The sequence below is a fragment of the Haliaeetus albicilla genome, chromosome 8 (genome assembly GCF_947461875.1).
Source record: "Haliaeetus albicilla chromosome 8, bHalAlb1.1, whole genome shotgun sequence".
NCBI classification, from domain to species: Eukaryota; Metazoa; Chordata; class Aves; order Accipitriformes; family Accipitridae; genus Haliaeetus; species Haliaeetus albicilla.
In genome coordinates, this window is record NC_091490.1 from 2246307 (window position 1) to 2259722 (window position 13416).

Below are 13416 nucleotides of genomic sequence, written 5' to 3' on the forward strand. Positions count from 1 at the left end.
CCAGAGCTGCAGAATTACACCTCTTCTGAAGAAGATATAATTGCAGAGTTTATTTACAGATGCACGGGAGTGCTGACAAGGAAAGCAAAGCGTTATGGGAGGGGGCTGGTCGATATTTAGAAACTCGTCTGCGTGTATACTGCTACAGCCCCAGCACCTTCCAGCCATGCATTAAGTGACACGACTAACGTACATTAGCAGCACGCTATTTATACTTCCACATACTGTTGTACTGACATGCCAGAACTGATTGAAGGCAATACTTTTGCTAGAGCTTTGGCAATTTTCTGTGTTTCCTTCTGAGAATGGATTTTTTTTTTTTGCCAGAATCCACTTCTTAACGCATTTAATCTGAAATAAATATATAACATTGCATCAGTCATCAGCTGACTTCATTAGCTGGGCTTGCTCTACCGGAGATAAAACTGGTCTGGGAAAGCAGCAGTAAGTGTGGAGTTTAATAAAATGGTTTTTAAAACACTACGTAATTTTATTGCAGTAAAGCAAAAGGGGGTCAGCTTGTTCTTCCAGACTCCACTCCAAACAATTTACAGTCTTTATAGATGAAAAAACATGTAGTCAGCCTTTTGTGATTTGAGTGAATCTAGGACATTCAATATATACCCACTTCAAAACTTTACTCATCGATGTCTGTTCCTTCAGCTAATATTTATTCTCTAGATTTTCAAGAAAGCCCTTTTATGCACTCTACTTGGCTAGATACAGCCACAGCATCTCCTTCGCTGCCACTTTCCTCCAGTAAATCTCTATTCTCATAAGCATCTCTAACTGCAAATCGATGAAATCACGCTGCAACCAGGCGGACTCACCCTCCCCAGAGTTACAGTGTCGTACAACACTGGGAGCTCGATGGCCCTACCAAGGCGGTCGTGAGAGACTTGGCAGTTTGGCCCAACACCAGGACTCAAACCAGAAGTCAGTATCCTCACTGAGACAGCATCAAGAAGCACGTTGATCTCAAGAGATCTGTAACTTCGGGAGCAGACAACGTGTAATGAAGAAGTTCCTAACCCTGCCTTTCTTCTCTTGGCTGGACATCGGAGCTCTGCAGCCAAGTGGCCCTATGGGAGGTGGAGAGGCACGTGCCAGAGCGGCTTGGTGACACGGGGACAGCCAAGCGCAAGGCTCCCTGGACCTGTGGGGCATCCTCTCTGTCTTGCTTCTTGCAAGAGGGGGACTAGTTTGTGCCTGCTATGAGTGGTGGGCGTCCTTCCAAATGCTGTGCAGTCCGTACGCGTCCACACAGTGGTTCTTCGCAACCAGGCAGGACGCAGCTTCTTCTTGTGGATCTGCTGACCCAAGCCACTCTATTAAGGCAAGCTGTGGTCCCCACTTCACACTCACTGGCCCTTGATGGGGACAGCATGCAGAACCAACCACTTTTTTCTGCTCCTCAGTATCAGAAAGGGTTAACGTTTGTTTAGGAGACAGACAGGCTCTCGGTCCCAAAACTGGACTCAGGTCACAAGTAAGAAAGACATGTATTGAACGTCTCTGGGTGCTTAGCCTTTCTCTGCTCTGCTTTGTAAGGCACAACTCAGCTGGCAAAACCGGGAATTTAGTTTGCTGGCGTCACCCTCCACGTGAATTCTTTCCTTTTCCTCATGATGTCATCCAGCTTCAACGCCCCCGGCGCTTTCGCCGGAGTCAGGAACTGTTGACATGTGCGGGGATTCTTGCTTTAGTAGAAGTAGAGATGATTTATAAGAAATCCCTGACTGCACTTCCTCCAGCTGGCTTCAATATCTTTCCCTGGGTGCTTTTACGGTAAAGCTTCTCCAGGGCTCAGCCCACCCGGGGCTGGCCCTGCTCCCCCCACACTGCTTCCATCTGGGACAACGCTCACCCGAGGCAAAGCAATGCAAGTTTTCCATGGGTTTATTGAGCTGAGCTGGCCCACTGCAGGGTCACAGGCGAGCAGGTGACACCGAGCCATTGATCCCGCGGCTGGACTCCATACGTTGGGTAAGGGGCTTGCAGCTGGGATGGCTCCCAAAAGACCAAGAGCCGGGAACTCTGAGACCATCGGGACTGGGACAGACTGCAGCACTTCAGTGGGAAGTTCACCTCACCCAGTATTTAAATCACTCCCACCCAAAGCCAATAGCCTGTCCCACATAATAGCATGGGAGCAATTACACGGCAGGTCCAGAAATCTGGAAGAAACTTTGTGGGTCCCTGTGTCCAGTCCTCCGCTACCGCAGGCTCTACACCAGACAATCTCCTCCATAAGCTTACCAAGTTTTCTCCCGAGTACTTGGTTTCTTCAAATTTTGAGCACACCTGCCCAGCCGTTCCAGCAGAGATGCCCCGGGGTGCCGCACACCAGCGGGCATTGCTCCATCGCGAGGTCTCATCACCAGCATCTCAGCGGGACCACAGCCCCTCGCTGGGCTCACGGCTTGCAGTTATCCCCCCATATCAGCACGTTGACTCTCCTCCTCAGCTGTTTTCAGCTAATGAGTTTTCAGCGTATAGCTGAAGCTTTTCTCATTAATCCCTACATACGTGACCTTACACTCCGTACTGCTGAACTTCACCAAGGCCAGGCAATCCTTCCAGTGCTGTACCACAACGTGCAACAGTGGGTGTACAGAAGATCAAAAGATGGAATCAACACAAACCTAGCAATGAAAATACTTCAGAAGAGAAGACATAGGATTTATCCCTGAGAAACCCCGTTGCTAATTTCCTCCAGCCTACGAGCTGTCCTTGCCGTACCACCAATTTCACTGCATTTCCCCTGCAGCTCATTACTTATCCACCTTACAGCTCTTCTTGCAATCCATACCTCCAGCTTACACCTCACCATGTCATATAGGGCACCACATTGAATGCTTTAAGACAGAAATCTACTACGTTTACTTGAACTGGAAAAAAAAAAGAAGTTGTCTAATTAGAAACACCCATTAGAACTGGGAATGATGTACCTAAGACAGACAGACCCATTTCACCACTGCCTTCGTATTTTTAATTAACTTCTCCTTCCAAACTAATTGCTAAACCATCTTTAAACATCCATTCCTATGTTAAGGAAGTGATGAAAATTTAACAGAAATGTCAAAATACAGCATATAATAGAGATTAAAACAAAATTATATATGATCAAGGTAAAAATAATAGACTTACAAAAGATAACTGAACAATAAAATGTGTTTTAGAGCTTTTCAAGAGCCTTGCTAGCTTGCCCTTTGTACAACTTCTGAAATACTCAGGCCGTGTTGAGTTTATAGTACAGGTCTAAGGAATAGATTATAAATAGAAGGACATCACTTTTTTTCTCTTTCTAAATAGAGATTAAATCTAAGAAATATTTATCTAACTCCTCAGAAAACCCAAAGAGTCGAGCCTCTCAGGAGCAAGCAATTCGGCAATGCACACACTGCAGTTTAACAGACCCGTATTCCCCCGCTTTAAGCTTTTCTGGATACCAAGGAGCAGGCGCACGTTCCCGTTAAGCATCACGGCGGAGGACCTGCCACCCTTATGTGCCGTAGTGCCAGCGCAGCCGACGCCAGCTCCATCGCCTGCACCAGCAGCGGAGTGGAATGGGCGGCGGAATGAAAGTGACTTCCCCAGACACCCACCGAGGGCTGCAGCCGTACTTCTCTGAGATTAATTATTTTATTATATGTTTATATGAAAATTGCAAACATCTGGGAAATTATTAGGCAACGGCTGAAGGGAGAGCAGGTTTCTCTCATTAGCAGAGAGCTGCATTACGGCTCCTTCTGCCGTTGCGTGAATGGGGAATTTTGGGGCCAAATTCTGCAGGCTCATTGACTTGGTGCCCTGTTGGCACCCAGCAGACCTGCTGCCTGCAGCTCCCCACAACACTTGTGGCAAGATACAACACGTTTATTTCTTTGTTTTTTTAATCTGCAGCCTTTGAATCACTGCCGAATATATTCAGTACCAAATACACCAACTCTACAGGGAAACTGCTTCATGCTCCGTCTTGTCTCTGGTCAGATTATGCCAAAATGCCCCGGATCTGCTCCGGTGGGTGACAAAACCGCCAGTAAAATTTTGGTTGGGAAGGTCCCTGTCTACACACCAAAATGAACTTCTTGGATATGCTGTGGCTCAGCTCACAACAGGATTTCAACTGGGGACAAACATGAAAGCGTCTTCTGTTCCCATAGGTACCAACAAGAACATGGGCTGCTTTGAAGTCTATCAGAAGGCTTTTTTTTTCTCTTTTCAGCTCTAAGCAAAGACAAAAAAAATAGGCAACTTTCCATGGACAAACTTGTCACCTACCTACAAATAAACAAGCGTACCTCAACATTTCAGGTGGGCAGAAACAGTGGTGGGAATATGACGAACAGTGCAGGGATTGAGATCTTTTGACTCTGATGCTGTACCCTATGCATCAACGTATGACAACATCAGGGCAATTTCCCTGGTGCTCAAGAGCCGCAAGTGAAGCACAAGGATTCAGGCTTAGAAACACGGCAGGGAATCAGAACGTTACCCAAGTGAATTCTGATGTCTTGGTTTCCTTTCCCCTAAAGTCATTGCTAACAGGCTCTGGCTGATGTGACCAGAAACAAGCCAGGTATTCTGTAGAAATAGGTCCAGTTCCAGTAGATGGCAAGTGGCTCCTCTTGTCCAGAAAACTATGGATAGCTGTTCTCTTGATGCTTGTTAACAATTCCAGATATGTTCCCCAAGAGTGCCACCAGGGAAGGACTTCAGAGTCCTTGGTGCTGAGGGGTGGAGAGCATCATGACGTGTGGCACCAGGAGGACTCAGCAGCCCTCCTGAGCTGCTGAAGTCATCGGGGTGAGCTGGCCCATGCAGAGATGAGTACAGCAGACCCACAGCTAGCGGAGAAGGATTAGTCTGAAAAAAATACCTGAAATTTTAATTCTTAATATATTTTTCGTGATGATTTCCTCTGCTGGTTAAGTGATGATGTCTGAGGCACTGCTGAATCACGTCTTTGTGGAGGTAAGCGTAGCCCTGTCTGTACAGTCCCTAGAAATTCAATACAGCCGTGTTGGCATGTGCAGGTAGGAGATGAAGGAGCCATCTGAAAGGGTAAACCAGGGTATCCTGCACCCAGGATATGGGAACATCTAGGCACAGCAATGCTTTGATGAACTGAGACCTTAAGGAGGTCACCTTCTAGAATAGGTACAGGGTTCCCCCATGATTTCTGGCAATGCAGAACACGGAAACAAATACTGCATATATCTAAAAAGGAACTGTAGAAGCAGGGTGCAAGTTGGTGTAAAACAGCAAGACAAATCAGCATTCGCACACTGCTAGAAAGGGGTGCACCAGGCTGGGAATGCTGCCCAAGAGCTCCAGTCCAGGTCCAAGGGCTGCGTCTGGGGCCAGCAGCATCCCCGCGCTCTCCGTGCCAGGCTCCCACGACACCCAGGTCGTGCCAGGGGCCTCTGAGAGGGCTTAACACCCACTTTCCTTTTTTTTAGGAAAAAGTTCTTGCCAACAACCTGCCTCTCACTTTTGCAGAGTAGCGGTGCTGCTTTTTTTTGGGGTAAACACGCACAGACCAGCACTTGGCAAGGAAGGCTGTTTATGAAAACAAGTACCAACTGGGGGAGGACTTGAGTGGCAGCACACGCTCCCTAAAAGCTTTTGGATCTCCTCATCCCTCTCCGGGGAGAGCCGGTAGTTCGGGGAAGATGAGGACAACTCCTCCAACAGCTACAGATTCAGCCCTTCTCCCACGCAAGAAACAATGAGCCACGGACTCCTACGTGGAATTTCCCCTCCTACCCGTTTCCAAGACCAGATGATTCTACCCCAAGTATTTGTTTGTAAACTTAGGAACCAGTGAATGATGCGCTAAACAGTTTTGCAAAAAAAGGTGAAGTTTGTGCAACAACATCTAGAAAGCTGTATTATTGATAAAGTCAAATAAAATGAATATAAACAAGGTAAGATTTAATCTTAGTTCTTCTCGCATTAAGTCATTCTGAGGACTTAATTTTAAAATACAGAAGTGTTCTGAGAATATTTTGTAATTACAAACCAATAAGAAAAATCATCCAGGAGGAATAATTACATAATTTCTAGATGAACTCACTGCTTAGAAGAACTCACAGCTTAGAAGAGCAGTAATAAATAGATCCTCATATCATTACTGTTGCTGTGGCTGATGACTCACCACTGTTACTGGGATCATATCCCAGAATAGTCATGCTCCTCTGTGTACTGCATACAAAATTAGCCATGAGGGACTTACTATTAAATGAAACAGATTTGGGGTTTCAGGATTCATGTGGTCATATCATAAAAACAAAAGCTGTTAAATATTTTACTTGAATGCAGTGAATTTTAGATACCAAACCTGAAGGTATCTGCTCTCCATCAGACAGAATTAGCATCTGCATATACTGCCTGCAGGGGTTTTCAGGTAACAATTTCCTATCATACCCTTCTCGTTCTGCCAGCATAGGATAGCCCTCGTACACACAGTAACTAAAACGTGCCACCTCGAGAGAAAAACACGCATGGTTTTATAGAAACATAAGGGAACAAGTACGGGTATCTGAGACAGTTTATCAAAAAGAAAGAGATCATCTGATTAAAATATATGTGCCTTACCAGCTAAAGCGGAATGGTGTACCAGTTTGATAGACCTTAATTCAAAATGCATAACGAATGAAACATTAGAAATGTCCTGCTATTAGACTACTCTATTAGCCTCCAAGAGACCTGCTAGAAACACCAACAGTTTCCTCTAATAAATACTTAATCACATCATAGAGGTGCTGTCTGTGCTTAGGTACCACACCTACGTGTGGCTGGTTTGCCATTTTCAGTGAATACCAGAAGTCTTTGGGAACTGTAGGGCAGGTCCCCACGTATGCCATGGAAGAGACTGACAGTATGACAGGACTAAGACAGGACTTTCCCCACCCAACTTCACAACCTCATTTCCAAACATGTTCTATTTTTTCACCTTCTGGTATTTATGCACGTGTCTAAGTATGCCTGGATCCTTTACCTTCACAACACATTTACTGGAAAGAACATTAGGAACACCCAAAGTTTACTTTTTGGCTGAATAAAACCCTCTCCTTGTGCATTTTTAAATTATCTAGTATGTATTACAAGTGAAAACACTTGTTTTTTCAATCTCCAAGCAACGTCCGGTACTCAGTGTACAAGAAAACATTACCAACACGCTACCACCTCAAGGTACTTGCTTCTATCTTTTTTACATGAACTGCACCTTCAGATTTTGCCAGCCACTAATTCTTCAGGCTTTCCTCTTAGGATGTTAGCTGTTTTTATTTTCTGTTGGTTTCTTAAGACAACTCCTATTCCGTCCTCCAAACAAGCACACAAAATTACAGAAAATCTTTACTTGTCTTTGCAGCAATCACACACCAGCGAGTTAATGGAAGCAGCATCCAGATGCACGACGTTTGCTTTTGAGCAGGCTCCCACTTACACGTTCTCACGAGCATGAGCAAGTCCCTCCCCATCACGGCGGGGATGCGTCCCCGTCCTCTCCTCTGTCCCCCCCAGAGAAAGGCTCTGCCTGCCCCACGTCCAGCACCCCCACGCTCATCTCACTTGCGGCACAAGCTCCTTCCCAAAAAGCTCCCAGGTAAAGCAGCTTGCTCGTGTTCTTGGAGCCAGGGTGGAAAACACGAAAAAACCACTGAAATGACACATATGGGGTTTTCAAACTAGGTTCAAGGTTCTCTGAGATCACGAAGTCGGTTGAATCAGTGGGCAGCAACACGAAGCACCTTGTCCGTCCCACTCCTGCAGGTCACCCCGCGGCACACTCCACTGCTGCCTCGTCCTAAATCTGCCTCATTTGCTACTTTAAACCCTGAACTCCTAATAACTGCTGTGACTTCCTTGGAAATACGTCAGCCGCTGCCCTAGATACCGAGTCTGCTACGCCAAACGGTCTTTTCCAGGCTGCACGGTGACTACCAGCTTATTTCTTGTGTTATTCTCAGCATCTTTCAGTTCATCCTCATTTCGCCTTTCCTGCCAGCCTACCCAGAGGACCACCACACTGCTGTCCACCCTTCCCAGCTCCCTCTCCTTCTCTTTGACTAACATGCAGGAAACCATGTATTTATTTGAGGTTTTTTCAGCCTTTAGCCAACAAGAGTTCTGCTCATTTTTCTGCAGATGCTAATTCCTCCAGGCTAGGTAATAACAGGCTCCCTGAAGCAGCCTGTCCTTGAAGGATCTTCCTGATGCTCCCTGGACCACCCACTCACATCTTTAGCTAACAGCCCATTTTCTGGGCATATTATAGCTCTCCCCTTATGGGAGTCAACTTGAATACTCAAAGTTGTATTTCATGCTCGCCCAAAAGCCAAATATATACTGTCTATCAAATTCAGTTCCTCTCCTAATTCTCTTAGTTCTATAAACAAACCCACCAATCACATATGCTGTGTTTTGCTCATGCTTGTGCTTTTGAAAGTGGGCCAATCCATTGAAATCAAAAGAGCTTCTGAGCCAGTGTAGGCAATACAATATATGCTCCTTTAAATGTGGCAAATCTGCTTTTAATAGGCTTTTAACGATGGCAGATTTTAATCCTGTGGAAGCAATTGTCTAGACTACTACCTGTGCATTTTTACAAACACACACACTGTATTTGCTTTTTCCAGTCCTCTGCTTTTTCTATATTCCTATCCCAAAACTGTATTATTTAAATCGTCAAATGATGCATTCATTCCAGTAGTTTATATTATCGACCCATCATGTTTTATCCATGGCTTCTAAAAATATTTTATAATGGAATCAGGCCCTTTGGATTAATTCAATTCACTGCTGTTTCACTAGCAGACCTACACCTATTGCCTTCATCCAAGAAAACATATGAATACATGTCAGGTGCACAAGTCCTCTAGCTTTCAGGGACTAGCTCCTAAAGAAAACCTTAGCATCACCCCTTCACATTGAACAGCAAATCTGGGGGCACAGCATGTGGCATTTAGCAGAGGCCCCCCCGCTCTCTGTTGCAGATGCTGTGCATGGTCCAGCAGCTCTCTGGAAAGCAAAGGGGGAGGCTGAAGGGAATCTTCTTAATACCAAAGTCCACATCTGACACTTGTATTACAAACACAAGTTTCATGCTGATATATAATCCAGGCAAACACATAAACAGAAAGAAAAAGGAAATATGGGAGGGAAGTCTTCCATCATAAGAGAGGAATCCTGAGAGTTTGTATCGTTTCAGAATTATGTTAACCACTATAGAATTAGCTAGTTTAATTTTTTTGTTGTTACTGCTTACATTAACTGTTAAACTTTATTTGGAGTTAGCACTTACACACAGTAGGTATAAATACCTCAGAGGGAGACACACAGCAAAAACTGCTGAAAACTTCCCATTGCAAAAACCCGTGTTCAGGGTGATGCGGCAGCCTCGCCAAGCTTGACTTGCTCAGGATGAAATCTGCCTGGAAAGTTCCTGCAAAAACTATTGAGCTGTTTTCAAGAATAAAATTATGGAAAACATGTTCTGCCCGCAATAACAAATGGTCTGACAGAAGCTGGCTGGAGGTTGCTGGGTTTGATTCTTCTCCTTTCTTTTCCGTTTCAGGCTAGTGCTTTAAAGGTTTAATTTTAAACTTGGCAAGAGTGCCCGACCAGTGTTAGTCAGGGATCAGCCTTTCCCTGAGACAAACACTCACAGTTGACTCACTGATGGTCTTTTGAAAGCAAATCTTAGCACACATGCACTAATTGGAGCATTTTAGCGCTCGTCTGTTAAGTAGTCCCAAAGGCGACAGGCACAGGAGCCCCAGGTGGGAGCCAGGCAGCTCCTGCCTGCCCGCTGCCCGCAGCACCCAGCCGGTCAGCCGGGGAGTCAGATGCTGTCATAAAGCAAACAGAGTGAGAAACTCAGTTAAAAAATAGGTGGCAATATAACTAAGGAGTATTATAGCCCATGCACACGGCAGGGTCTTGACCCAGGCTGCTTTGGGCTCTCGCTGCAGGAATATTGCTGCAGTGATGCTGAGCTTGCGGGCCGCTGCTCCCTGTGCCATGGCGTGGCACCGGCACCGGCACCAGCACCAGCAGCAGGGAATGCAAAAATGGGTCTCAGCGTTTCTAAGAAGTTCTGGGGCTTTTTCCACTGTTGTATCTTAGCAGGCTTAGGAATGCAGATTCTTGTTTCTAAAGCTTTATTGGGATTTCCTTCATAAACCTCTTTTACAGAGGTTAATAACTGGGATAAAGATTTCTTTTAGCTACAAACTTACTGGCATGTAAGGCAATCTCTGGGCAGTTAGCTGTTACAGTGAACAACACAATGAAAAATGGGTTTGAAATCTGGATCCTGCAGAAGGAATGAGTGAAATTTTGGGTTCCTACTGACCTGGGTTTTGTTATATACAACGAATTCTAGAAGTCAAGTGAGGTGGTTTTTTTTTTAAACACACCCTCCCATAGCTTGTGATTTACAGTTCTGCCATCCTGAGAATAGCTCCACATTACCAATGAACCGGTCTCCTACAATTTGTCCCCTTTGCTGATGGCAAAAAAGAAAAAGCTATTCCAGGGGCCATGCAACATTCCCCTCAAGTTACTTCTGCTCAAGTTGCTTCTGCACAGAATAAAGCCAGGCACACCCTGCGTAGGAGCACCCTTACCAACACAACGCCCAGAGCAAGACGGACGGATGCTGGGCACTGCCCTCTGCTCCCCCGGTCCAAAGCTCAGCCTAAATTTAACCCTGAGAACTAAACAAAGTATTTTCCCATACGCGGTCCTGTCATTGCTTACTTCCTGGTCAGCACTCAGTAACACAGATTTGTAATTAATGGTATTTATTCCTCATGTAGATGAGATTCCTCAGAAGGACTTTTTAAAGGAAATAAGGTGTGATTAAAAACCTTTCTTCCCACATTGCAAACACAAACCTGTCATCATTATCCAACTCCTATTTCCACTGGTTCTGTCCTGGGAAACTCTGGATTATGGCAGATTTATGTCAGCGTCTGGCTGCCGTCTCGAACCACGCACTGGTCACCCTCCGGTTCACAGTGAGCCATCTTTGCTTCATAAATTTGAGGGCAACCATATACAAAAGAAAGATCCTGAAGCTTGTAACGCAGAACACAAAAAGATGCCGTTCCACATAATATAACAATGTCGACAGCATGTTTATTTTTTATGAATGTTGTAAAATTACATTCTAAACTGTCTGAACTACAGTAAAAAAAGCTGTTTGGTTACCTCCGGAAGAACAGAGAGCATCCATCTGAGCAGAGGTGCCGGTATTTCTCAGCAAGGCAATGTTCTAATGAGCTATGCTTCATTTCAGCTGATCTACCTGACATAGAGGGAGCATCACAGACCTCACGGAACTACAGCTCTTTTCTGCAGACACCCGGCAAAATTATTAAAATGCTGCATGATGGCACTATTCATAATAAGCAGTTTTGGGCAGACTAGGCTGTGTGTAGCAGGTAAGCAGCAGCAGGTCTTCTCCTGCAGCCCCCCTTCCAGCCTCCCCTTTCTCAGCATTTTTATAGCCTTTGTTCAATTTATCACAGATGACCTCGATGCTTCTTATAATTGTAGTTTTCTTTATTAAAATACCAACTAAATAAAGGGTGTGAAAAAAGAATGAAACAGGAAAGGTGTTCCGAGAGAAGAAACCTCATTTTTATTCTTGTGAATTAGCTACCAGTGATGCATCCCTGTAAGTCAATATTGTTCTGGTATGAGAGCTCACACATCCATATTCACACAGCCCACGTCCGACACTGGCCCGAGGACACGGCAGGCAGAGACTTCTCGGAAATGTGACTCTCTTACCACAAAGCCCTTATTTGCATCTTTAGAATCATTTTGTAATGATGCTGCTGCTTTCTTAAAAGCCATTCTTTAGGTACAAAAAGGTTAAAAAAATATATTCTTAAAAAGAGAAGGATCCCTGATGCTCAAAGAAAACCCAGCAGCCCGATCCGCCCGCGACTGCTGCGCTAGCAATCAGCCTTTCTGGTTTTTCATTATTTCATTTATGTGCAAGTTTACTAGACATACCGGGCTGGTTTGAAACCTCCCAGTGACGTCAATGGGCCAGCGAAATTAGAGCTCTGCGAGACAGCGGCACCGCACCCAGCCTGCGCGGGTCTGCTGCTCCTCGCAGGGTGACAGCTCAGACAGATACGATCAATCACGCACCCCTGGCACTGCACCAAAGCAGAGCTGCTTCAGCATTTACAACGGCAAATGCTCCCCATTACTTGGAGAATAATTTTTTTGTTCAGTACAATTGACAATGAAAATGGTATTAAAAACTGCAGATGGCGAGCGTATTAAAGCGCTAAAGCTCTTCACTAAATTCTGGAGGTTTCATTTTTTTTGAAGAAAAAATAAAATTCCAAAGTAACAAAAGTGTTGCTTGGCATATAAAGGGATTTAATAATCATTTAACAGGATATATTCCCCCCCTCCCATTACTTGTATGGTTCTGTTGCTTTTTTATGTAGCTCTCACTATAAATTCTGGAAAAGAAAATGACTGCAAGCCTGCAATAGAAGTTTATCTTTTTTAGCTTTTTTTTAAGGAAAGCATATGAAAATGTGTTAATTCTATCAACCTAACTGTTAAACGTGAAAACAAGCTCAGCAAGAAATCAACCTGTGATACCGCTTGATCCGATGAATTACTGCTGCATGCTGTGAAGCCACACGTAGTCATTTCGCGGCACCTTCGGTTTATCAAGGAATTGTCCCAATTCATCCAGCCCTTCTTGTCTGAGACATTAAATCCAGCTGCATGAGCATGGTACGGCACAGGACCACTCTGCACAGCACTTGTCTGAAGAGCCAGACAGCATCTCCTAAGCCACCACAGAGCACACGATGGGGAGATGCTGGGAGGAATGGGTATCAGCGGTGGAAACGTGGTGGTGGCCGGAACAAGGTCTCAGGACGCGGCCGCAATAGCAGGGAAGTGGGGGGAATCATGTAGAAGAAACTAAAATTATCTTAGGTCTCTGTAGCACAATTAAAACTAATCTCTCAAGCTTATGCACGCTGGTGATGAGGGAAGTATAAAAATCAGAGATGCAGAAGCAATGCTCAGAGGTTGAAGAGCAGGGAAGCTAATCAGCAGACCTTTGCAAGCCAGTGGAGCACCCAATGGCATCCCCCTTCATTAGGATGAAGACCACTGCCTTCCCCTCTAAAACCATTCAAGGAGAACCTGGACTCATACGAGAAAGTTGGCATGTGGCTTCCTGGTCATCCCTGGATGCCACCTAAATCAAAGGGTATTCACTGGAGACGCACCGAAGCCAGGCTAGGGACTAGCATCTACTGAGCTACCAGGGCAGCTCCTCCACCCGGGCTCACCCCGATCTGTCGATGGGACCCACACAGCATGGGGTGGTTGCATCAAGTAAGGACTTAGACC

The 13416-nt window shown here is 45.2% G+C and overlaps 1 protein-coding gene across 7 annotated transcripts in view; it reads right to left on the reverse strand.

Moving 5' to 3' along the window:
- Positions 1-13416, reverse strand: part of PDE4B (phosphodiesterase 4B) — a 219593-nt gene that overhangs the window by 77145 nt on the left and 129032 nt on the right. Inside the window, exon 1 of one of the 7 annotated variants that reach the window (XM_069788485.1) lies at positions 7393-7430. The exons of 5 other annotated variants lie outside the window; for them this stretch is intronic. In XM_069788485.1, the coding sequence (XP_069644586.1) occupies positions 7393-7415 (23 nt within the window). In that variant the 5' untranslated portion in view covers positions 7416-7430. Of the gene's footprint in view, positions 1-4304; positions 4328-7392; positions 7431-13416 lie in introns of those variants that run through there. One more of the 7 variants, XM_069788487.1, reaches the window with a different exon arrangement.